At 38.1% G+C, this 27,755-nt stretch overlaps 1 protein-coding gene across 1 annotated transcript; it reads right to left on the bottom strand.

Annotated features, from left to right (window-relative positions):
- Positions 1 to 506: 506 nt before the first annotated feature.
- On the bottom strand, positions 507 to 22,284 carry ATP6V1G3 (ATPase H+ transporting V1 subunit G3; the record flags this gene model as incomplete). Its single annotated transcript, XM_082669032.1, has 3 exons — positions 507 to 680; positions 8,311 to 8,411; positions 22,203 to 22,284. The coding sequence occupies 3 exons, from the start codon at positions 22,282 to 22,284 to the stop codon at positions 507 to 509; spliced, it is 357 nt and encodes a 118-aa protein (XP_082525158.1).
- Between the last annotated feature and the right edge of the window lie 5,471 nt (positions 22,285 to 27,755).

The raw sequence follows: 27,755 nt of genomic DNA, 5'->3' as shown, positions 1-27,755 counted from the left end.
AGTTCTTATTCTTCTTTGAACTAGTGATAACATCTTACTGGTTTCCTCATTGATTATTGAATTAAATAAATTCCTTAACATATATTCATTTTATATCTGGATCAGAGTCATGATTCTATCTCCCTTAAAAATGATCTTTTAACAACTGCAAGTAAGTACACATTTTCTATACTGATAAAAAGGAGAGGAAGTTAAAAAAAAACCCTACACCCACTAAAAAATGGTCAAGTCCATTTTTTTCTTCAAGTGTCAAAAAATATGTTGCCCTGCATTCCTGACTTACTCTGACTTAAAATACAAGGTCATAGCTATTACCAGGAAAGCTGTAACAACTTTTTTGTTGGTTTGCTTTTAAATTCAGTATTCATGTATGAATTATGTCACATTATAATCTGTAGATGTCTAGTAAATATAAGATGTACAGTTCAAATCTCTTAATATAAACATGAAACCATAAGCAACCAGGGGGCATGCAGACACCGTTTATTGAACAATGGGGTGCACATTTAGTTGGCAATTCTGTAGTTTGCGTGGATTTCTGGTTTCACGTCACAGACGATGCTCAAAAGCTGGTTGATCACACTTTCCATGGACTTGTTGTAGCTTCCATTCAGTTCTTTTATCTTCTCTAGCGTTTGCGCTTCTATTTCTTCCGAGATGTTACTCTGAGAGCCCATTATCTGCCAAAATAAAACAGACAATTCACTACATTATACATCATATTAAAATTTAGTTGTTTTGTAAGAGTAGCATCAACATATATACACTACGGAATGTAAAATAGTTGGCTGGTGGGAAGGAGAAGCATAGCACAGGGAGATCAGCTTGGTGCTTTGTGACCACCTAGAGGGGTGGGATAGGGAGGATGGGAGGGAGGATCAAGAGGGAGGGGATATGGGGACATATGTATGCATATGGCTGATTCACTCTGGCGTACAACAGAAACTAACACAGTATTGTGAAGCAATTATACTCCAATAAAGATCTATTAAAAAAATTAATTGTTTTGTAAGTTAAATTCATTTTGGCTTGTTTGTCATTTACATTATGCATTATTTTCCCAGAATTTTTCAGAGAATGGGTAAGATCACCAGTATTATGAGTGGGATGGATACACTTTTCTAAAAGAATATTATCTGCAAAAAAAAGTCAAACCTGAATCACTATGCTGTGCACCTGAAACTATATTGTAAATCAACTATTGAAAAAAAAAGGAAGCTGGCCACAACAGGTGACTTCTACTTCTAAATTGACCTTCACACAGTACAAATTGAATGCAAGTTCACAGTCATTATACCATGCTCAGAAATTTTTTCATGTATTGATATTTATAATAGTTTCCATTGAATTCCTGTATCTTACCTATTGCTTACTTTCTGTATTAAAAGTCTGGAAAATAAAGTTGAAAGACATCATTAAACCCATTTTGCTGGTCTTTAAAGAGCAAATACCTGGTTTGTCAATTTTTAAAATACATTATCTGAACTCATTAAATCTTTTTTTTTTTTTTCTGTACGCGGGTCTCTCACTGTTGTGGCCTCTCCCGCTGCGGAGCACAGGCTCCGGATGCGCAGGTTCAGCGGCCATGGCTCACGGGCCCATCCGCTCTGCGGCATGTGGGATCTTCCCGGACCGGGGCACGAACCCATGTTCCCTGCATCGGCAGGCGGACTCTCAACCACTGCGCCACCAGGGAAGCCCTTTTTTTTTTTTTTTAGAAAGATACAGCCACAGTATGCTCAATAAAATACTTTCACATGCACAGGTGTACCTTTTTTTAGGTATTAGATATAATCTTGAAAATTTTGGTATAAATTGGGATATACAGACATTTGGTCCCTAATTTTTATGGCTCGAGTTACAATTTTTTGATGGTGTGAAAGTGATACAAATTCAGTAGCAACTGTACTTTGAATTTTGATCTTTTCCAGGGCTAGTGATATTCTATACGATACTCTCTTGTGTTGCTGAGCAGTGGAGGCCACAGTTCCCAGTGGGCCCAGTGATCTCAAGGGTCAACAACCCTTATACTCACACCCATTCTGTACCCAAACAACCATTTGGTTTTTCACTTTCGGTACTGTATTCAATCAATTACATGAGATATTCAACACTTTATTACAAGATCAGCTGTGTTAGATGACTTTGCCTAACTGTAGGCTAATGACAGTGTTCCAATCACGTTTAAGGCAGGCTGGGCTAAGCTATGATATGGGTAGATTAGGTGTATTCAATGCATTTTCGACTTTGATAGTTTCAACCTACCATGGGTTTATCAGGAGGTAACCCCACCATAAGCTGAGGAAGATCTGTACTCGTCCATCTAGTTCCATTGTAATTTTAGACTTCTGTTTAACTTATCTTTCTGATTGGTCTTTCATGGGCAGTGATTCCCAGTATTTCCCAGTACCTCCTCTATCTCTTAGCCTCTCTGTCGAGTAATGATATGACTGAAATATAATTTTACCAGGGGAGTTACCAGTTTAAAGGGATTCTGCAGAGAAACCCTTTGTAAGGTTATCCTTTGCTAAAGCAAGCAGACAACTCCTAATTTTATCTCCTTTGTAAACTCAGCCTTTCTTGAACAGGACATTGTGAAGGCAACACAGCTGGTTTTTCTCTTCCATGAGTGTTTATGGAAAGTATGCATTTAATTTAGTCCAAGAGACCTCACTAATGGTTGATTTTTTTACTTCAAGGTAAAGAAGGCTATTCTAAATTCTAGAATCCACATGATCTTTCTGGGTCCCAAACTTGAAATCAAATGCAATTGAGGTGATCAGGTTCAAGTTCTTTTCTGTTTATAGTCCAGGCAGTTGGGGCCTCCTAGTTCAAAGAAAGTCATTTTGGGGTGATATAGCTTCTAAGACATCAAATAACTTTTATAAAATAACATTTTGATAAGTGAGTATACAAGAAGCACAGACATGTGGACGAAATTTCCTTTGCTATGAAGATACTGAAAAATAGAAGAGAACTACTTACCAAAATTAGTTCTACCAGAATAAAATTTTTCCTCTAAATCCAATATTGGATTTTTTTTTTGAGTTTGATAGAGTCTACCAAACTCAAAAAAAAAAATTATTGTTTCTAAATTCAATGTCTTAAGTGGTGAAAAATTTAAAAGACACACAGTTATGAAACTATTATCTACTTTTCTTTGGAGTAGTGTTAAAAATAGTTATTATTAGGCTAAGTTATTGCAACTGTCCTAAAGGACTTTGGAAAAGTTCATCTCAACCTTAGGCTCTTTATTTTTATTGGAGTGTATTTGCTTAACAATGATGTGTTAGTTTCCGCTGTACCACAAAATGAATCAGCTATAGGTATACATATATCCTCTCCCTCTTAAACCTCCCTCCCACCACCCCCATCCCAGCCATCTAGGTCATCACAGAGCCCCGAGCTGAGCTCCCTGTGCTATACAAGAGCTTCCCACTACCGATTTGTTTTACACATGGTAGTGTATATATGTCAATGCTACTCTCTCAACCTTAGGCTCTTTATTTTTTAAATGGGGATAACATCACCCATTTGATGCGATCGTTTTAAAAATTCAGCCGGATTCATGAATGCAAAGTGGTGCTGTCCAACAGAAATGCAATAGCCCCAAAGTGAGCCATGTAAGTAATTTTAAATTTTCTAGAGTTGTATTTAAAAAAATTGGTAAAATTAACTTGAATAATATTTTTATTTAACCCAATATAATCATACTACTCTTTTAATATACAGTGTAATATTATTGCATTATTGTTTGTCATACTAAGTCTTTGTAGTCTGGTATGTATTTTACCTTTATAGAATGTCTTAATTTGGACTAGCTACATTTCAAGTGCTTGGTATCTACATGAGAATTACCATCATTTTTGGCAGTGCAGGTCTAGGGCGGCAGATGACAGCCACTAGTATTAGTTATATTCTTAAGGTGATTTGTTAAGGCAACATGATAATTTTCTGAAGATATTTATTATGAAGACGGTGTTTAGCACAGAAGCTTAGCACTGAGCAAATAATCAGTAAATGTTAGTAATGATTATTATGATTTCTCACTGTGTTGCTTGTACTTTAAAATTTGTATAATCCATCTTAAACTTTCAGAAATATTGGAATACCCTTGTCAACAACCCATACTCCTATGTCTCATCCTGCATAATTATATGACATTATTTCTGAGTTTATTTGACCTGCAATAATTTGAGTTTCTGCACTGTTTCCTAGATGGTACGATAGCATGACTCACCATACACCACTTTAAATGGTCTTCCTTGGGAAGAATTGCATTTGTATCTGAAGACAGTGCTACTTTAAGCCATGTAGGAGTTTAAATGAATGAATGTAAGCTCCACAAGGGGAGGGATAAGTGTCATCTCGTCCATTGATGAGTTATAACTGCCTCAAACGTTGCCAGGCACATAGTAGATGCTCAATACATATTTGTTGAACAGAATAGAATGAGCAGATCACCAGGTGTTACAGAGAACTTATTACCTGTTCTACTGTTCTTCTTGGCCAAAGCCTGCTGCTTGAATATTTGGGACACTGTATAAATTAGAAGTTGATAATTAAGTGACAACTAGTGGTACATTTGGTAGAAGGGTACAATTTAAAGACTTCTCTACGTGTATTTTCAAACCTTCAGTGTTGAGACTGATGTGTATAGCTTTACAGCTTAATGACCGATGGTGTTGGTGAAATCTTTCAGCATTCAATAAGTTTCTTTTTGAGTTGTTTACATGTTCCAGTTTAAGGGTAATCAGAGGTTCAGGTCCCACACACAGTTTTGCGTTCTCAATTTGTGGTTGCTTCAAGGAAACAAAAATGTTTTCATGATATGAATTTAGGAAGAAAGATTAAAGACAAAAATCTTCAATATGCCCAGGGCAACCATTTTCAGGTCTTTGGTTTACATGAATGGTGCATCTAACTTCTACTTGCATTAACAGTAGATTTCATTTTTCCACTGTAGTAGTCCAGATTTCTTTTTATCTTCTTCGGTAGAAGATGTTATTTTGTAGGACTTTTCCAAAGTTCTACAGGATGGTTGCAGTAACTCCATCACTATAGTTTTGTCTTTTTGAGAATATCGTATAAATGGAATCACACAGTATATACTTCATATCCAATATAAATGAAATCAAACAGTGTAAATGACGGCCTTCTCTCACTCAGCATGGCATCATTTTTAGAGTCCCCAAGCTGTTGCCTATATTTTTAGTTTGGTCTTTTTCATTGCGGAGTGGTATGAAATTCTAGCAAGGGATAAAGTGAAACAAGGAATAAGTAAATAAGCAAGGGATCAGTAAATCTTTGTTCTAAAAATATTCGTTGATATACAGCCCACATTGGGATACTTGCTTCTATTGACAAGTCAGGGGAGTTGGAAAAACCCAGACATGAACAAGAGCTAAAAAGCAACCAAAAAAGTAGCATCAAGGAGCAATCCCCACAGCAGGCAGAAAACTGGTTTCTTGGGTCTCCTCCCAGACCTCCCACATGCCCTGGGTTAATGATGATGAGCTTTAACTGGAATAGCTCTGTGTCTGACATATGGAGGTCACGCCAGGAAAGAAGATCTGTGCTCATGGTTGACAATATGCTTGAGGTAGCAGAGGCTTAAACATGCTGAACGTTTTATGTAAGCTTTTGATCAACTAGCTGTAAGATTGGCTTAGAGCTCTAATTATGAGAGTAATGAGGAATTTTAATTATTCTCTGATGCAGAGAACAAATATCCTGAACCAGTTTTACATTTTAGGAGATTCTTCTGGAGAAATAATATTTCAAGAGATTAAACCCAGCCACTTTCTAAAATGATGGTCAGTTTTGTAATTACTTAAAAATGTATATATTAGAAATATCCAACACAGGATCAAAAGAGCTGATTGGTGTGAAGAATGATTATTTTTTCAGGTCTTAATATGGCATGGTTATGACAGAACTCAGTAGGAAAGATAAAGGCATGGAAGGGATGTTTAGTTATTCACTCTTACTGGATACTTATTGGATACTGACTGTAGAGCTGACTCCATACCAATGTCAAGGAAAGCAACAGAGAACAAAACAAAGAACCTGCATTTTGGTGCTTATAGTCCAGAAGGAAAGATAAACAATAAGCAAACTATGTAAATATATAATATATCCAGTAGTGATAAATGCTATGAGTACAATGGGTACTTACTTTCTTTTTTTATGAGAGACACAATTTTAGATAAGGTGATCAGGAAGAAGAGCTAACAACTAAACAGAGATCAAGGAGAGATGAATGTGTGTAAAAGAAGAAGATCCTTGGAATGGATAGAGCATAGGCAAAGGCCCTGTGGCAGCAGCCTGTTTAGTTCTTCTGGGGTAAAACAGGGAGACATATGGCGAGAACAGAACAAGTAGGGACAAAAGTAGTAAAAAAATGTTACAAATGACCAAAGTAGATATTGTTGTTTATTGCTGAAAAGTCTTCTGGTATTTCCTGATGATTTCCTTTTCAATTAGCTGGCTTCATTCCATAAATCTTTCATGAAAATATAAAGCAATGCTGTTTCCTACCCTAACATTTAAAAAATATCTGCGGTTCAGAGTAAAAGGTAAGTGCATGACATTTTCAGAGCTGACAGTTTAGAGAGATAGCCAAGGGCCAATCATAAAGCGCGTATATGCATGTGTGGACTTGGGACTTTATGATTCCTTTTTCCAAATATCGATAAGAAGAATTTATTTTCGCTGAGTGGTCCACTTTGTTCTAGAAATGGCTTTTTATTTTAAGAAACAGCCCATTGGAAAAGTTTTTCCTACCGTGTAATCCAATTTACCCGATCCCACCTGGGCTCCGCACCTACTGCCACTAAAATCAAAGCTGTAAACAGAAAGATTTACAAACTGCTTGTAGTTCATCTTGCAATGTCAGGCTTCTGCACAGAGCTTTATTTGTATTTTTGCTGAGGCAAAAAGAAAATATATAAACTTTAGTTATGGCACATGGAATTTAAGCCATATTGCAATCAGCTCTGAAAAATTCATGCGTGCATATATATATATATATATATATATATATATATATATATACACACACACACATCTTTATTGGAGTATAATTGCTTTACAATGGTGTGTTAGTTTCTGCTTTATAACAAAGTGAATCAGTTATACATATACATATGTTCCCATATCTCCTCCCTCTTGCGTCTCCCTCCCACCCTCCCTATCCCACCCCTATAGGTGGTCACAAAGCACCGAGCTGATCCCCCTATGCTATGCGGCTGCTTCCCACTAGCTATCTACCTTACGTTTGGTAGTGTATATATGTCCATGCCTCTCTCTCGCTACTTATATATCTTTTTTACTGTAAACTGTAGATATTTTTTTAAGTGCTAGTGTAGGAAAAAGCATTTCTTTATATTTTCCTAAAAGATTTGTTGAATGAAGCCAGCCTGTTGAAAAGGAAATCATAAGGAAATACCAGAAGACTTTTCAGCAATAGATAACAACATGTACTTGGGTCATTCCTAAATCTTGAATCCACCAAAGGAAATTTGGCCTAACAAGTTCATTGTAGAACATTGTGCAACACTTTTTATTGATTCTATTAGTAAACGTTCACAGACAACAGCAACCAAAATGTTCTCTGATGTTTCTTTCTTTCTAAAATGTGTTAGTCAATAATCTGTTGTAGTTGTGGCTCGGGGGCTCTAGAGTGCAGGCTCAGTAGTTGTGGAGCACGGGCTTAGTTGCTCCGCAGCATGTGGGATCTTCCCAGAGCAGGACTCCAACTGGTGCCCCCTGCATTGGCAGACCACAACTACTGAAGCCCACGCGCCTAGAGCCCATGCTCCGCAACAAGAGAAGCCACCACAATGTGAAGCCTGCGCACCACAGTGAAGAGTAGCTTCCGCTCGCCGCAACTAGAGAAAGCCCACGTGCAGCAACGAAGACCCAACGCAGCCAAAAATAAATGAATAAATACATTAATTAATTAAAAAAAAGAATCTGTCGTAGGAATAATACTTTAACCAATTCCATCCACTTGTATATTTGAGAATACGATTTTTAATCTACAATGTGTTAGACAATAACTATAGATTGACACTTTCTATGACAAATCAAAACGCCTTGGAAGTGAAAATGTAAAATCAGTAATTCTGTAACGTTTAAGATTTTGCTTGATATTCAGCCTTGGTTGAACTATATTCGCTCCATCCAGGATATTTTTCTCTCCTGGTAGTGTGCATGACACCTTATGAGGATTAATATCATTATTAATGAATATTCATACCTTATAGTCTATGCTGCAAAAAAATCAGTGCTGACTTTCTTACTTACCTTAGCGTGTTTCTGTCGAAATTCCTGATCTCTCTGCATTCTGTACTGGTCAATTTCTGCCATTGCTTCCTCCTTGGCTTGACGCAAACGCTTGGCTTTTCCTGAAAATTAACAGTGGCATAGAAGGAGCACTATTTCTTTTCAACCCATCTGGAATTTACAACTTGATTTTTAAAAATATGGGTGAGGTCTTACATTATTACTATATTATTATTATTGCGATACGCGGGCCTCTTGTGGCCTCTCCCGTTGCGGAACACAGGCTCCGGACGCGCAGGCCCAGTGGTCATGGCTCACGGGCCCATCTGCTCCGCGGCATGTGGGATCTTCCCCGACCGGGGCACGAACCCATGTCCCCTGCATCGGCAGGCGGACTCTCAACCACTGCGTCACCAGGGAAGCCCTCTTACATTATTTTTTGACGCTTTTTTTTTTTTCTAGAATGACATCCTGCATTAAAAAATGATAGATGTTGAAAAATTCCTGGTTTTTTCAATTGGATTCTTTAGAACATGGAAATGACAACATTCTTTCACACCTCCATGTTTCAATAAAATATCTGCCCATTTACTCACAGCAGTACCAGCCAGAGAACAGATTTTAGCTGTCACTGAGTCAAAAAGACATTATTTGGTCAGACTTTCTGTCCTGATTTGCTGCCAGGAATCCTTCAGTCCATACCAACTGGATTCTATTGAATACTGGCAGATCTCCAAATGCACAAACATGCAGCTCAGACTCTATCAAACCAACTAACAATTTTTTAAAGCATTTTATTGGGTTTTTTCCTTGCCATTTGTTGACTCTAGAAAGTCTGATTAAGCCCCAGAGCACATCAAAGTAGATACTTTTTGTAGTAGCTTTCTCTGAGGGGGACTTGAAAGTGATTGTAAAACCAACCATTTTTAATGGTTATGAGATTTAGTTAAGTAGCTGTCTTTTCTTTTATTAAGAGCAAAGGTATAAGCCTTAAGCCAGCAGACAGCAATGCAGATGAAAGTTTCAGACAAACACAAAGCGGTGGAGATCATTAGGTGAGCACATGACTTTTTTTGACAACCAGAATAAGTTTGGGGGGTTATAGAGTAATAGTCATCGCTGCTAGGCACTCACCACCCACCACCTTCAGATACTAATGCTTTGTGATCATTAAAACTTTAAAGAAATTCTCAACTGTATTAAAATTAATTTGTCTCAGAATCTATCGTCTCTTTATTTTAGTTAAATGCCTTTATTCTTTTGCCCATTTAACATAGTTTCTTCTCTCTGATAAGGTCTCAAGCTTTTGTTTTTCATCGTTGTCAAGGATTTGTTACATGGTGTAGACTTTGAACTAAATAAGTGTATTTTCAGACATAGGAAACAAACTTATGGTTACCAAAGGGGAAAGGGGGGAAGAGGGATAAATTAGGAGTTTGAGATTAACATATACACAGTACTATATATAAACGTAAATTAGATAAAATAGATAACCAGCAAGGACTATATAGCATGGGAAACTATATTGAATATTTTGTAATAACCTGTAAGGGAAAATAATCTGAAAAAGAATATATATATATATATATATATATATATATATACACACACAGATATATATATATACAGATATATATATATATATACACACAGATATATATATATATATATATATAAATAACGGAATCACTTTGCTGTACACCTGAAACTAACACAACATTGTAAATCAACTATACTTCAATAAAAATAATGAATGAATAAATAAATAAATAAATGTGTTCTCTTTAAGTAGCATTAAAAAAATCTTAAACTTTTATCTATGTGTCAATCTAGATACAGGCTTTTACATCGTTTCGTCTCTCTGTACCTTTGTTGTATTTGAGTGTAGATGGTGTCTAAATGCCTCTCTCTGCTGCGTATGAGTTGCTTTGCTAGTCACTGTATATAGATGGGATAAAGAGAGTCGCTGAGTTATAAATTGAGATGTGTCTCTTTGAATATGTATTACCCTTGAATGGAACTGAGCTGAGCTCATTCAGAACAGAATCTGTCTACACTCTCTGTAAAATCCAAGGTCTCATATAAATTAATGGTCTTCTGATGCTTGAGGCTTAATGGAACATTCACAGCAATGCTTACCTTTTTCCCACCTAATTAATGCTCCTTACCATTTTGCATATACAGATTTCTTTATTCTCGATAGTTCTAACCATTTTGTGGCAACCAAACACATGCTATCCGCAGAACAATTAGATATGTTGGCAAGGAAAGCTGTTGCTGGATCCCCAGCCTACTTTCTTATCACGGCTTATCATTCACATTAGGACAAAAATACGTTTAAGATGTATTAACATTTTCTTAGTTATAATGGGTTCTAGGATACATAATGATGGGTTGTAGGATACGATTTTATCATTCAACCCCATAAAACATCTTGACTTTCCACCTTAATTGCAAATTATGTTAAATATACTGGTTTCAAAGTCTCGACTCTAGCACATAAAAATAATAACAGAAAGAAGAAAATCTCCATGTGCCCTGCCTCCGGGAAGAATCCAGTACTCCACTTAAGAGGCTGCATATTAGCTCCATGGTGCAGTGACAAGCTCAGAGTGTGTCTGAGCCCCTCCTCGTGGCACCAGTCACCCGCTGGTTCTCATTCAGTTAAAGAGGAGAGCCACAGGGAAGTCGCTGCTAGCACAGCAATTTTCTGGAAGGACTGGGCAGCTGCCGCCTGTGAGAGCTTTCATATCTTCCACCTGATTTCATCCAGGGCAAGAAACTAGAACCTCACGCTGACTGTCTCGCTGGAGGTGAAGCAAAATGCATGCATCACATCCACTTGTATTAACCTCTAGCTGGCTTCTCCGTCTCTGCGGGAGATTTCCAAATTTTTAAATTACACCTCTTCCGGAAAGACAGATACCATTTGATATTGCTTATATGCGGGATCTAAAAAAAAATGATGCAAATGAACTTATTTACAAAACAGAAACACAGTCTTAGAGAATGAACTTATGGTTACCAGGGGCAACGTGTCGGGGTGTCGAGGGATAGATTGGGAGTTTGAGATTGGCATGTACACACTGCTCTATTTTAAATAGATAACCAACAAGGACCTACTGTACAGCACAGGGCACTCTGCTCAATACTCTGTAATAACCTAAATGGGAAAAGAATTTGAAAAAGAATGGATATATGTATATGCATAACTCAATCACTCTGCTGTACACCTGTAACTAACACATCACTGTTAATCAACTATCCTCCAATATAAAATAAAAATTTTTTAAAAAAGCATAAAAAATTACACCTCTTTCTTCTTAAGCATTAAAAACATGGCTGCTGTGAACCAAAAGGGGTTCATTTTCTTATTTCTCAATACTTTCTCTATCAAACACAAGGGCGACCCTATGACAGATTTTAAATACAACAGTCAAATTTTTGTCCCAAATTTCCTCCAAGATCACACAGGCTTATTAGGCTGAATGCTCTAACTTTTGTTTTAGAGAATGTGGTAATCTCACACGTCACGATTTTAAATACTGCTAAATCAGGTGCTTCAGGGTGGTGCAGGAAAGGATGGTTTTCATTTATTCATCCATTATTCATTCAATATTTATTGAACACTTATTACTACTTATTACTTATTACACTTATTACTACACTCAATACTACTTATTATGCACAGGGCTAGAGCCAGAAAAATATATGATATGGTCCTTGCCTCTAGCTGAGGTACATATGGTGTATTTTTGTTTTTTTGGCTGCGATGCGAGGCATGCAGGGTCTTAGTTCCTTAACCAATCAGGGATCCAACCCTCACCCCTTGCATTGGGAGCACAGTCTTAACCATTGGACAGCCAGAGAAGTCCCAATATGGTGTATTTTGGAAACATGTACATGCTGCTTCAACGTCCAAGAGGAAAATTAGAAAATGCATAAAATTGTGAAGGATACACAAAATCAACTGTGAAAGCAATGAAACAGAAATCTTGGTTCTATTTGTTTTGTGACAGTTAAAGATGACAACATTTATGGAAACTTCTACTATGAAAATTCTAGAGCCTGTGCTTCCCCTTCATCCCAAGAGGCATGTTGCATCTTCTGGTAACAGAGGAAGTGAAAAATACAAACAGACCCACACATGTAGAGTAAGGGGCTCAGAAAAGGCTGCTAGGGAAGGTCAGGGAAGACTTTTGAGGAGGAAACGTTAAGCTGAATAGACTTAGCCAGGACAGAAATGGGAATGAATTGTCTACTTTTGAGATTAGAAAAAATACAAGACCATCTTTTCTGAGATATTTTTGGGAAAATTGGACTACCAGGGAATTCCCTTATTTTATTAAATTTATTTTATTGAAGTATAGCTGATTTACAATGTGTTAATTTCGGCTGTAGAGCAAAATGATTCAGTTATACATATAGATACATTCCTTTTTTCATATTCTTTTTCATTATGGTTTATCACAGGATACTGAATACAGTTCCCCTTGCTATACAGTAGGACCTTGTGGTTTATCCATCCTCTATATGATAGTTTGCATCTGCTAATCCCAAACTCCAAATCCATCCTTCCCCCAACCCTCCTCCCCCTTGGCAACCACAAGTCTGTTCTCCATCTCTGAAGTCACTCATTTTTAGACATTTGGTTTGTTACACAGAAATGTCCTACATTCAACAAGCCATTATTGGGATCTATTCCATAGGATGTTTTGTGGGAGGAAAAGTAGGAGAGAAAGATGATTGGATTGATTTTTAGGTGATTTGTGGGGAAAGGACTAAGAAATTGGGCAGGTTACACTTGAACTCTATGTGGGGACAGAGGGCAAGGCCCACAGCTGCATCCTGCCTGGTTTCTTGGCTAGAGGAGGCCAAGGGACTGTCCCAAGATGCTGATGGGTCCTTGAGACACTCTGTTGGTTGTATGGCTAAACTGGTTCTGGAACGTGTTCTGGTGGGAAGACAAGATGACATTGATCATTTCCGAAGGAAATCAGAATGATACAGTAGGCACTGATACAATAAGATGTTAGAAGCTTTGTAACCTTAAGCCAGTTATTTAGAGTTTCTGAACCTGAGTATTCTCATCTATAAAACAGATTTAAGAATCTACTGCAAAGAGTCATTGGAAGGATTTTTAAAATCGTATATGAAGTGATTGTAAGAATATGCAACAATTTCTAATCATTGTTAGGAAAACAGATTCCAATTCCTGGGACCCTTTTGCTAAGAAGGAAGGCAGCGAGTAAAGCATGAGCTGGAGGAAAGGTCCCTAGGATGTCACCAAAAAAGAAGCCTCTGTAGGCTTCCCTGAAGACACCTACGTGGGTATATCCAGAGGGCGGCTGGACAGACATCTTTGGAATTCAGGAGAAAGGTCTAAAATGGAGACAGAGATTTGCTTGTTAGTCATCTGAGTTTGTGCGTGTACTAGTCCTAGCAGTGGGTTTGCACTGAAATCAACGCCAGGGGACGGGATGGGGGGGGGGTGTGGAATGAGAAGAAAAGAGGGCTAAGGTCTCAACCTAGGGATCACCAACATTGGGGGGTGAGGAAAGGAAGAGGAACCTCAGGAGGATCTGAGAGTAGTCATCAGAGAAGTAGGGGAAACCAAGAGAGAGGACAGAACTGTGCAAGGAGGAGGTGGCCAACACACATTCCATGAAGTGGAAATAAGAGACATCTAACCAACCAATACTCCTGTCTATCTACTATGTCCCCCACTCTTCTAGGTCTGTTGATACAGCAGTGAAAACCACAACAGACAAAATTTCTGCTCTTGTGGAGCTCTGAATGTAAGAGGGGGAAGCAGAGATAGGAAACAGGTAGTAAGGATATGATACGGCAGGGATGATGAACACTGTGCAGGGGAATCAAGGCGCCTAAGGGACAGAGAGACAGCAGTGGGTGCTGACACAGATAGGGCAAGCCTTTCAGAGGATGGGGTATATGAGCAGAGACTTCAAGGAATGAAACAACTAGCCATGCAAATGCCTGAAAGGGAAGAGCATTCCAGGCAGAGGGAACAGCAGAGGCAAAGACCCTGAGGGGGAAGGGTATTTGACAGGTTCAAGGAACAGTAAAAGCATCTGCCTGGCTGGGTCACAGGTCAAAGAGAGCAGAATGGTTGAATGTTAGGAAATGATATCAGAGAGGCAGCAGTGGGACCAGGTCACGGAGATCTCTTGGGGTTGATAAAAGACTGGGATCCCTGAGGTGCTAAAGCCATGAAGGGTTTTTAGCCGCAATGTGGCATTATACTACTTCTGGTTTAAAAGGATTTCTTGGGACTTCCCTGGTGGTCCAATGGTTAAGACTCTAAGCTTCCAATGCAGGGGGCACAGGTTCGATCCCCGGTCAGGGAACTAAGATCTCACATGCTGCACATAGTGACCAGAAAAGAAAAAAGAAAAAAAATAATACAAGAAAGGATTTCTTTGGCTAGTGTGGTGAAAATAGATTGTAAGGGCTAGGGAGAAGCAGGAAGATCGATTTGAAATCTATTGAAATAGGTCAGACAAGTGTTAATGATGATTAGAAATAGTAAAGCAGCAGTGGAATTGACAAGAAGTTCTATATACTTTGAAGACAGAGTTGATGGAGAAACAGAGATAGATGAGTCAATGCTGGCTCCATCATTTTATTTTGGGGCAGAGTCAAGAAAGCAGTTTAATTGAGATGGCCATTAAACATCTAGTGGTGTGGGGAGAAGGCTGATGTTTATATAAATTTGGAGATCAGGGAAGCAATTCAGGCTGGAAATATTAATTTTGGGAATCATCAACCCGGAGCCAGGATTTAAAGTCATGGAATTAGATGTAATCACTTAGGAAGTATCTGTGGATACAGAAGAGAGCAAGTCCCACCTGGGCCCCCAACCGTAGAGATTGGGAAGATGAGAGAAAGCCAAGCATGAGAGCAGGGCTGCATAGTCCAGTGAGGGAAGAGTTTCAGAGATGAAAGAGGAATTCAGTTGGGACTGAGATAGTTAATTAATTGGATTTAGCAACTTTGCTGGTCTTGACAAGGGGGGCTTTGGTGGAGTTGGAGGGACAAACATCTGATTAGAATGGGTTCAGGAGAAAATGGAGTTTAAAAAAATGCAGACACAGGCAATACAGGCAACTTCTTTGAGACGTTTTCACTAACAAAAACAGACTAAGAAGGTAAGGACTCAGGACAGCCAAGTGAATCTGACAATTAGAGGATGTTGGATTGTGTCCTTCAAAATATGTTTACATCTGGTACCTGTGAATGTGACCTTACTTGGAAAGAAGGTCTTCGCAGATGTAATCAAGTTAAAATGAGGTCATGCTAAGGCTTCCCTGGTGGCGCAGTGGTTGAGAGTCCACCTGTCGATGTAGGGGACACGGGTTCGTGCCCCGGTCCGGGAAGATCCCACATGCCGCGGAGCGGCTGGGCCTGTGAGCCATGGCCGCTGAGCCTGCACGTCCGGAGCCTGTGCTCCGCAACAGGAGAGGCCACAACAGTGAGAGGCCCGTGTACTGCAAAAAAACAAAACAAAACAAAACAAAAATGAGGTCATGCTGGATTGAGATGGGCCCTATGTCTGATGACTGGTGCCCTTCTAAGGAGAGGCAGATCTGGAGACAGAAGCATAGGGGCACAGAGTAGACACACAGGGAAGAAGACCTTGTGATTACAGAGGCAGAGATTAGAAGGATGCGGCTCCAGGCCAAGGAAAGCCAAGGATTGCCGGCGATCAGCAGAGGTTAGGAGAGAGGCACGGGACAGATTCTCCCTGAGGGTCTCCAGGAGGAAGCAGCCCCGCCAGCACCTTGTGTCTGGACTTCTGGCCACCAGAGCTGGAGGTTAATACATTTCTGATGTCGTAAGCCACCCTGTGTGTGGTGATTGGTTACAGTGGCCCGAGGAAGATAATAGAGTGGCTTAGAGAATCAGAGCAACAATGTTAGTTGAGCTTTGGAAACCAAATCAGATACTTGAGTGTGGTACAAACAGTAGGTATACAAGTGAAAACAAAAAAGCATAAACGGAGCAGAGGTCACCTTGATTTGGTATAAACACAAAGTGCACTTGAGGAATGCTTGGAGATTTCTATCTGTTGCTGATAATATTTTTATTCTGCTCTACCACATAGAAAAAAAAAAGGAAAAAGCTTTCTTGGCTCTGGGGGGTTGTTAATATTATGATATAACCAACCTGGTTTGAAGAATGCTTTTATTTGGTTCACCTACTACAAACATTGGAAAAAGTGAATTTGCCAAGGAAACAAAGAAGCTCCTCTCTTTTGGTGCCTATCTTCATCTCTCCTTTCATTACTCTACCTCCTTGTAATTACTTTGCTTTTTCTTTTACTTGTTCTTTCCTTGTTAAAAAAAATATAACCAAATGTTATTAAGAGATGAAAATGTCGTGTGGTTATTATTTTAACATGACCCACTCAAAGAAATGAAAGCCCAACATACCTACAAATACCCCATTAGTCTGTGGGCTATAAAGAAAAAGGAAGCATTTACAAGCCTACAAAACATACAAAACAGGGCCATGAATTTTTACTGTAACAATTTTTATTTTATTAGTTCAGTAGAAGGCGTATCTTCATGAATCAGAACACACACTTGCATAGTGAAAATTGATGAAATCAAGGTGCTTGTTTAAATAAACTTGGAATATCTGTACACTGGGAAACAAACAATTACAAATGCTGATTTACAAAACTATCGTTGGTAGGCCTCCTAGAGAGCCAGACAGATCTGCACTATTGTATTCCCTGATGCGTTATCTAAGTAAGAAGTAGAAATATTTCAATTATTTATTTTGCACTAAAGTATAATTCAATGGGGACTTCATCAAAGATGCTGAGGAGGTCAGGGGAACTCAGCTGAACTCAGAATCCTCGTTATTAAGTAGCGGAAGAATACTCATAGCTAATTCTCGTGCAGCCCCTTCTGGGTACCAACGGGCGTTTTAAGTCCTTTATGAGCATTCGCTCGGTTGATTATGACATCAACTCTACGAGGTAGATACGGTTCCTCCAATTTGAGGCTAAGAAGGTCAAGGCATCAGGATCCTAAGAGACGACCTGCCCAGTGCCACCCAGCCAGTTGTAGGCTCAGCCCACACTGTCTGGTTGCAACCCCTGTGGGTGTGTCCCTTTCCAAGATTGCAGTGGTATAAGTGAAATAAATACTGCTCTCATAAAAGGTCATAACTTAAAGTAAAAAATCATATTCCAAAGAAACACAAGTCCTTATTCCTCCTGTTGATAATGGTACCTTGAATTTCTATTCTAATTCTGACCAAAGATGCAGTTCAAGTCCCCAAACCTGGGCTCCAGGATAGGTCCCAGTTCTGTTGCAAAAATGTATTTAGTTTGTCTTTGGCCAACACACCCACTTTGATGCTTTGATTGATGAACAACTTTTAGGCAAAAGGTATTAACTTCAAGTAAGATTATTTAAAATAGTGTCAACCTACTGTGATTCCATCTGAATTCAACCAAACAGTGTCTCAAATAAAAATTTAGGTGAAGGTCTTAACTAATAAATACAAAGGAACGCATAATCGGTGAATAGAGGCAAATATCTGAGTTCTTCAAATGAAATGTAGGTAAGGATCTTAACTAAAAAATACAATGGAATCCATAATCAGTGAATAGAGGCAAACATCTAGAAGCAGACCCAGTTTCCCCTATTACAAGAAAAATTGACCCAGAAGCTGCAGTTGTAAAAAAGAATGAAATTAGACTGTGTATTCTATTCTTCTATTTCATTCTTCTATTGTTATTACTTATAGTAATATACAATATATATAGTATAAGTTAAAAACAACAATAACTAGTTAGTTTATACCCTACTGCCTTAGGCATCATTTTCTGAACCTTAAAAATATTTGGCCATATACATATTAAATATTTATATAAAATATAATGTTTATATTTAATATTATAAACATAATATATAATATAAATATTATATATATTTTATTCTTATATATTTTATATTTTAAAAAATATAAAAGATATTTATATATTTTAGAAAAGAAAAAATTGAAACTCAGAAATCCTCAATAACTTGCGAAAGAAACATAAGAAAAAGCCAATGTTTTTTCTATTTTATTGCCTCACTTTTTAAGTCTGTTCACTCACCCCCAACTCCGCACTCCCGCTCCTTCAAAACAAAACAAAAAACAACCTCATCTGTCTCAGCAGCTGGTAAGTGGGGACCTGTGATCCTTATATAACGGGGCCTCCAACCCCTAATCTGTACCCCTTTAGGGAAAACCTTTATTTTTTTAACATTTATTTATACCATCTACTGGATTATGTAACAGCTTCACCGGGATCTGAGGCAGCCTCCTTAATGGAATAAATCAATATTTTTGCAACATAATATTAAACATGTCCACCTTATTAATCTTATATTTTTCTAAAAGGATTAACATGTAAATTGCTGTGTTTTCTCTCTCTCTCTCTCCCTCTCTTTCTCCCGTTTAAAATGAATATTCCCAAGACTCTTTCTAGCAGAGACTCTATGTGTACGTTTCTGAGGGACTTTCCAATAAATGGATTTAAGAAAGAGATGGTGATTCTAGACCTTCTACAATGGTGTTCACTTATTGTGATCTGTTGGTTCTCATTCTGAATCTCTATTCTTCCTTCGTTATGTCAGATTTTCAAATAAATCTCTTTATGGAAAAAGATAAAGTGAAACATATGGGTTTATAAAAATGATGGCTATCTGTACCTCTCATGTCATTTACATATTTACGTCACTGGGGAATTCTTTAAGGAAAGGTCTAGGTCTACTCATCAGCATATGTATTAGAGCGGCTTGGAAATGGTGGGTGCCCGATAAGTACTTATTGAATTAAATAAATGAATGAAATAAAACATAGTGAAATATGAGAGAAGCTACAAAATACCAGGTAGCAAAGGTATTATTTTATGTTGCCTTAGCGTGCTTAAGAAGTGAGTATGATGCCCCGTTACAGCTAGGCAAGAAAACAGCTTCTATCCAGTGAAAATGCTTCTCAAAGCTGTTTGAGGCAGAGGAGAGACATTCTCTGTAAAACTGAGTGCAGAGGTTATTGGTTGAAATAACATTTGGAAACATATTTTCCAAAATGTTTTTGAGGTCTGGGTATTTACTATTACTGACTGATATTTGCTTGAATATTTAAGAACAAAGACGAAGAAAAAGAAAAGTACACAAGTACTTTCAGTGACCGGCAAACAAAATGAACATTTTGTATACGAATAATACAGTATGGATTTTCTAGTACTGACTTCTGAGGAAAGATTGCCCAAGGACAGCATACATACTTGAGGAAAGGAAAAGAAGTTTGGCTTTTATCTTTATTATGAAATCTGAACTTAGACTGTTCTGACTGGTTCCCACTTTCAAAAAACTTGTATGATTTACAGTACTTCTCTAATGATGTTGAAAAAGGAGAAGTAGTTGGTAAAAATCATTTGGATCCTATAATAATAGTGATTCTTTTTTTTTTCTTTTTTTGGCTTCTCATTTGTTGTTTACTTATTTTTTTAATTGAAGTATAGTTGATTTAGAATGCTGTGTTAATTTCTGCTGTATAAGCAAAGTGATTCAGATATATATATATATATACACACACACACATTCTTCTTTTAAATATTCTTTTCCATTATGGTTTATTATAGGATACTGAATATAGTTCTCTGTGCTGTAGAGTAGGACCTTGCTGTTTATTGATAACATCGATCCTGTATGTGCTTTATCATTGGTTCACTTCTTCCATAATGGAAAATAAAGGTAACATAATGATCACATCTTAAAATAGGTTGGTTTTCTGTTCTGGATATTTTAAATGTGGTAAAGAAATCTGAATAAAAAATAAGGGAGTTTTCTACACTGTTTCAGCTGGCAGGTACTGGACTGCTTTGTTTCCTGTACAATTACGCTGCATTCGTACCATTTTGCCATCCTTGGCATGGCTTCTTGTAGAAAAAGAAATGGAGAACTAGGTAAAGTTTTCTTTTTCATTATCTTTCGCCATCCTGTTCTCTTCTAGCTCTTCCACATGGGGTCTTTTTCTTTTTTGTTGTTGGTGCCCACCTTGCTGAGTGTTCAGGAAATCAATTTATCTTAAGAAAGGAAAATGATTTTGCCTGCGGTAGAAAACCCCAGGGGACAGAGCAGTGCCTCAGCCCGACTTCCTCTCTCACATTATAATGTCCTGTGCCTGCATTTCATGCGATACACTGAAACTAGCTTCTGCCAGTATCACCCGATTCCTATCACTCCATGCATCCAACTATTTACATAAGCAACGATTTTAAGACATGATCCCTATCTCGCAGGGCTTTGAATTTAATTGCAGAGACAGGGCATGTGATTAGGGAGAAGGTAAATGACATACCTTCCTATAGATTAAGTCATCATGTGATAGGAAATGAGACAGTGGGAAGAACAGAGGTCTTGGCCCAGGGAACATGAATTTGGGTTGCAGATCTGTGATCTTAGTTTATTCATTATAAAAATCATGTACGTTTTGTACCATGCAGTTGTTAAGATCGTGGCTGGGTAATCAGACCCCATCCAAATCCAGTCTCTACCATTTACCCTCTGTGCGACCTTGGGAAAGGGGCAGAATTTCTCTAAGCATCACTTTCCCCTTTTTGCAAAATAGATTTGTGTGAGGGGTAAATAAGATAAGCTTTGAACATGGTGCTTGGATGATATTTTCTATTTTTAAAAAAATATCATGGCAAATTATGGACTCAGTTTCTAGATACGTGAAATGGAAATAATAGTAATACCTAATTCATATGGTTGTTGTAAGTATCAAGGAGAACAGGAAGGGGCTTGAGGTTTATTGAGAACATCTTACCTGTTAAGTCAGTAGATGCAGGGCTAAATAGCAAGAGTATTAGAAAATGAGAATAAAATGGAAATATTTTTAAAACTTAGAAATTAAAAGCTATCCAGAGAGGGAGGAGAATGAGCCATTAACTGTTATGATCACAATTTTATGGAAACAGAAACCGATGCTTACAGAGCTTAAGTCACTTGCTTATGTTCACTCCTTAGTAAGCAGATTCAATCTGGAAGTTGTCTATCTCTCTCTTTTTTTGTTTTCTTGGCCACACTGCATGGCTTGTGGGATCTTAGTTCCCCAACCAGGGATTGAACCCAGCCCTGGCAATGAAAGCACCAAGTCCTAACCACTGGACAGCCAGGGAATTCCCAGTGGTCTATCTCTGAACCATGTCACAATATTGAGACACTGAGGCTGGGCAATGTGAAGGAACTTGCAGAGGCAAAGCTTGAGCCTGTGTCTCCCTAACTTCAATGTCCATTATCATTTCACGTGGCAGGTAGCCTGTCCAAAAGATCTGAACTGGCAAAATCCATCCCCACTACAGTGATGGGGGACAGACAACTGGGTAGTTTCTATGAACTGGCCAAGGTCTACCAGGGAGTGTGGTGGAACCAGGATTTTTTTTTTTTTTTTAAAGAAGATGTTGGGGGTAGGAGTTTTATTAATTAATTAATTTATTTTTGCTGTGTTGGGTCTTCGTTTCTGTGCGCGGGCTTTCTCTAGTTGTGGCAAACGGGGGGCCACTCTTCATCGCGGTGCGCGGGCCTCTCACTATCGCGGCCTCTCTTGTTGCGGAGCACAGGCTCCAGACGCGCAGGCTCAGTAGTTGTGGCTCACGGGCCTAGTTGTTCCGTGGCATGTGGGATCCTCCCAGACCAGGGCTTGAACCCGTGTCCCCTGCATTAGCAGGTAGATTCTCAACCACTGCGCCACCAGGGAAGCCCCATGGAACCAGGATTTAACCAGAGTCTGCCTGCCCCTGAGATCCGTGCTCATCCTACTGCACCCCCCCTCGTCCCTTTTTGTGACAAAACTCTCACAAATCAGACAGAATGGAGACTTACTCTTCTTAGCCTCCTCGAGCTTGTCCTTGGCCCTTTTCTCTGCCTGGAGGAGCTGGTGGATCCCTTGAGACTGGCTGGTCATGGCGGCGGCTCCAGCCAGGAGGCTTCTGTGACTCTGGGAAGTGATGGATCTATTTATCCTTAGAGAAATCACCACATAGCTCAAATTGTTGTGTCAACAGTGAGTTCTAAGCACAGCTGTTGGTTCCAAAATGGCCTGAGTGAGTAGGATAGCTGGACTCCAAGGAGAGCCCAAGGGTGGAATCCAGAAAAACAAGTTAAGTCAAGGAAATTGAGAACTTATTTCTGCCAACTTTAGCTCTTTTCTGTGAAATGGGTGTTGCATCTACTTACAAAGAGTCAGTAAGAGGTCTTTAGGGAGATCAGCGAACCTATCCCTCCTAGGAATACTGACTTATTTGCTGAATTTTTCTTTCAAGTTACAAGATCTTTCTTTGTTCTTTGTCCTGGTAGTTCTAGTTTTAGGTCTTTATTTGTTTCTAGTGATTCAATTATATCCTCAGGACAAATTTATTAACATTTTGGGAGGAAAGGGGATTTCCTGGGTTTATGATAGACATCTATTCTGTTCTCTCCCTAGGCCTCAGGTGATAGGAAAGAGAAGGATTCTTTGGGGCTTTGTGCTGTTCTGTGGCAACGCTGTTTGCTAGAGTTCGATCTTAGTACAGTGACTAAATCAGCATTAAGGGAAATATTACTGAAGTTTTTGAGTTTAAATTAAAATCATCTAAACATGCATTTTATGTTAATTGCTTTGTGCTTGCATTGGGGGTTGTCCTAAGACAGTCCAATGAAATCCATCATATTTGATTTGATTCAATCCACTAGTGATTGGACAGATCGGAACGTTCATCACAGTAGAGGATCATAAAATATCATTCACACGTATCTAAGAGTTTTATCTGAAATGAAAAGTTAATCTTTTGACATATGGCCAAGGCTTTATAATCAGCAGAATGGAGTGTCATGTACTATTGCTTTCATAAACGACACCTCTGTTGCCTCATCTGTAAATATCAGGTACCATTTCTTTCAATAGATGAATGAATTTAAAGACAAGTAGAATACATTCTGAGAGCTAAATCTTTTAAGATTTTAGTTTCCTCCTAACAGTTTAAAAATATCTCATCGTCCATACCTGTATCAAAGCACCAGGTGTACATCATGTGTACAAATCTTTCCAAAAAAAAAAAAAAGCTCTTTTTCACAAGGGCACTTTCTTTCTTTTTGCATTCATATTTAATCATTTTATAAAATTTAATTTTTATTGCATAATTACAATCCAACTGGAATAAACAGATATGTGAACAAACACAGCTCTTGCTAAACGCAGATTTCAATTGTAAGAGCAGAAGACTGAAGGCGAACTGCAAACTCATTCATTGGCTTCATGTTTGGCCTGTCTTAGGCATCAGTTAGTACTTTTTTACTAACTGAGAGAATGGAGATCATCAGTGATTTCAGTGAATGGTTAGGTGGAGGTCATTGTAAGAAACTTGCTTTAATTTTATACCAACAGTGCTTATTGACTATCTCCTGAATGCATTGCACCAAATGAGGCCAGTTCAGGAGAATCAGATCTTGAATTACAGAGAAAGGGTGATTCTGGAGGGAGATTACAGGAGAGGAATTAGGTAAGAAAGATGATTTTTTTACACTAGCATAGAAAAATACTAAAAGCTTGAAGGGACAGGTATGACTTTGTCACCATTTGAACAAGGTACTTAGCTAGATTCTCACCAGCAAAGGCATCTCTGGTCCACAATAAACACCTTCCTGGCCTGATTCTAAGACTCCTTTCCTGGGTGTTTCATTTTTTTTTTCATTCAAATCAGTTTGCCTAAATAATATAATATTAATGTGTGTGTGTGTGTTTTAAATCAACTTGGGGAACATTTTACTTTCAGACACTTAGTACAGAAAATATGTATTATGTGAAATACAAAAGGTGTTCAACACCACTTCCTGCCACTAACACAAAATGATGCTCAACAGTGATTTACACTGGGACTAATTGTACAAATTCAAGCACTCAGAACTCAGCAATGCCCTGATTGAATTTTGGTCTACAAAGTTCTCAAACACTTATCAGAATTCTGTATGTAAACTCTGATAGCAATAATGATAACTTCTTTTTAAAATTTTTATTGAAGTATAGTTGATTTACAATATTGTGTTAGTTTCTGCTGTACAGCAAAGTGATTCGGTTATACATATATATATATTCTTTTTCATATTCTTTTCCATTATGGTTTATCACAGGATATTGAATATAGTTCCCTGTGCTATACAGTAGGACTTTGCCTTTTATCCATCCCTTATATAATAGTTTGCATCTGCTAATCCCAACTCCAAACCCATCCCCCCATTCTTTGGCAACCACAAGTCTGTCCTCTATGTCTGTGATTCTGCTTCATAGAGAAGTTCATTTGTGTCATATTTTAGATTCCACGTATAGGTGAAATCATATGGTATTTGTCTTTTTCTTTCTGACTTACTTCACTTAGTATGATCATCTCCAAGTCCATCTACATTGCTGCAAATGGCATTACTTCATTCTTTATTATGGCTGAGTAATATTCCATTGCATACACGTACATCTTCTTTATCCATTCCTCTGTCTATAGACATTTATGTAGCTTCCATGTCTTGGCTATTATAAATAGTGCTGCTATAAACATATGGATGGATGTATCTTTTGAATTATAGTTTTGTCTGGGTATGTGCCCAGGAGTGGGATTGCTGGGTCATATGGCAACTTTATTTTGTAGTAATGACAAGTTTTGAATAACCTAGATGTTCAGTCAGAACAGAGGAATCACCCATTGTTAGATGCTACTAACACAATAATACTGTCAGGTACTTTCAAAATACCTGTAACTTACAGTGAACATATCCTTGGCAGAAAATTGTAATTATACTTCCTTTAAGATCTCACTCATAATTTTAAATTTTATGACAGAAGTTTTCCTTCTCTTCATTTAATTAATAGAGGAGTCTTTCTCGGGACCAGAAATACCAACAGAACATTGCACGATCCTTCTTGACAAAAGGATGCAAAGTGGAATATTGGAAGAGGTGTCCACTTACACAGGAGAAAAGGGCTTTGAGTGTAACTGAAAGTGGGGAGTTAGAATGATTCCATCTTGTCTTTCCCTGACTCTCAAAGGATCACAGTCCCACTTAGAAGGAGGGATAGAAAAATCTACCCATAAGCAGAGAAAGATCTCGTCTCAGCCTGGGCTCTGGGTAAAAAAAAAGTAACTACAGGCCTACACTTGTGTAGATTTGATGGTATATTAACAGGATCTTCTGTAGAAATAAAACCATGCTGGACAGGAGTTTACAATCTAAACTGCAGAACAACTGGGAAGGTAAAGTGCAGGGGAAGTGGGCAGAGTGGGGGTGGGTAGTGCTGGAAGCCTGGGAGGGGAATTTGAACTTTATCATAAATGGAAGGGATTCGTTTTTATCATACTAATGGGTTGCTGTAACTGTGTTAGTCCCTTTTAAAATCAAAGCGAATTCCAGATGTGACTTTTCATTTATAAAATTTAACATTTTGAGGATAATCATACTTTAAAAATTTTATCTGTTAATAACCCAGATTTGAGTTGTTCTTTAAATATTTTGTGTTGTGGAGGCATTAATGGACAAGCATTTCTTTTTCTGTTCACCCGCAAAATACCAACACAACTGCGTCTGAGACTTCACGATGCCAATGCATGTTTCCTTACGTTCACCCGTTTGATTCTCCCGGTTGTCCTGGAAATGGGTATTGTTGTCACATATCACATCGATTTAATCAGTAAAGAGACTGGGGCACCTATAAAATAAGCAAGACTAGTGTCAGGAAACTGTGGCTCAGAAAACCTGAAAAGCAGCCCCAAGGTCAGGGGCTCCTAAGTGGAAGGACTGAACTCATCTCAAGGTCAACTATCTCCCTCCCACCCCACCCCCCAATCCTCTCTCTTCCCAGGAACAATTTCCTTCCATATTTCTTTTTTCTTCATGAAAAAGATGAACAGAAAACAAGCCTATCAATTGGCATTTCCCTCTGTATAAAAACATGATCAAAATATGGATCAAACAAAATGCTAGGTGATCAAACATTTGAAAACAAAAATATCAAAACAAAGTGAGATTTGACTTAATTTAGATTTCCTTAATTAGTGAAAATTCCTCCTCAGAAATACTCGTTTTAGGCAACTAGAGTTCTTCCTATCCTATTTATTTGGGACCACTTGTTCTGGTCTTACTGTTTATTCTGTTCTATTTTATATTTCCTTTTATACCTAAAAATTAAACCAAATAATACAGTTTTCTTTAATTTGAGTGGTACGAATCATTTTTGGTTTCTGTGTTCATGTTGATTTCTATGTGTAACCATATAAGAAACACAATTTACTGATACTATTACTTATTATTATGTATATTATTTATTATATATGATGTTATTTTATGCTTATTTATTATTATTTTCAATAATAAATTGAATATTTAGGTTATATATTTTTATACAAATTCCAAAAAGTAGAAGTGATTTGGTTTCTCAGATGAGGTAGAGAAATAAGGCATAGCACTCCTAGTAACTTTGTAAAAAGGAAGTGTAAGAATTAGTATAGTGTAGATTTAGGTCTTTGTTCTTTGATTCTCTTTTCTAAATACTTTCATATTTCTTTTTTATTAGTGCAGAATGCAAAAAAAGAAGTTGCAATAAATGACAAACTCTTAGAAACAAAACCTGTGCCCTTTGAAAATGTTTCACTGTTGAATGTTGGATTCCAGTGAAATACCTCTTAGTTTTGCTTGTACTTAGCTTGAAAAAAATGTAGCATCGAAAGTTTTGAATAGCTAACTTATACATTTAGCGAGCGTTCAGTCTATATTTTTTGGTTTCTCTCGTTTGAAGTTTCATTTCTGCTCAGACTTCCTCTCACCATCCATCCATCCCCTGCATATTTCAGCTAATCATATGATCCTTCCTCCTTTTGCCCACGTTGGTTTAGTCCCTGAGTCCGAATAATAGTGAAAAGTAGCTTAATTCCTGGTTTCCTGAAGGCCTGGAGCCTCTAGGTATTTCAAAACTATAAGCTGTAAGTTTTTAAGCAAAGAACCAAGTCTTGGTCTGGAGGCTTCTACAGAGCCCAGAATCATTATTCACATCACGTATTCATTATAGCTGAGCAGGGATACACAAAACAAATGCCAATCCAATATGATCCTCTTCTCTTTATCTGTCACTCGATAGGGAGGCAGCCCTCCTGACTCCTGTCTCCCCTCCTCTGACCGTCTTCTTCCTCTAGCTCGTTCACCCTACTACTCATCCTCTCTCCCACCCCCAGAAACCTTCCTCCACGCCTTTATGCAGACTCTTCCTTCGCCTGGAATAGCCTTCTTGTATTGCCTGGAAAACAAAGCCTTCAAGGCCGATTTCCATTGTCAACTTGAAAGAACGAAACTTTCTGGATCCTCTCAGACGTCACCGATCCCTTCTCCACCTTGCAGCACCTTGTGATGACCTGTCAGAGG

The sequence above is a fragment of the Grampus griseus genome (assembly GCF_964374135.1).
Source record: "Grampus griseus genome assembly, chromosome: 1".
Lineage (NCBI taxonomy): Eukaryota > Metazoa > Chordata > Mammalia > Artiodactyla > Delphinidae > Grampus > Grampus griseus.
The sequence above is the reverse complement of the archived record's forward strand: the minus strand, read 5'-3'. Positions and strand labels throughout refer to the sequence as shown.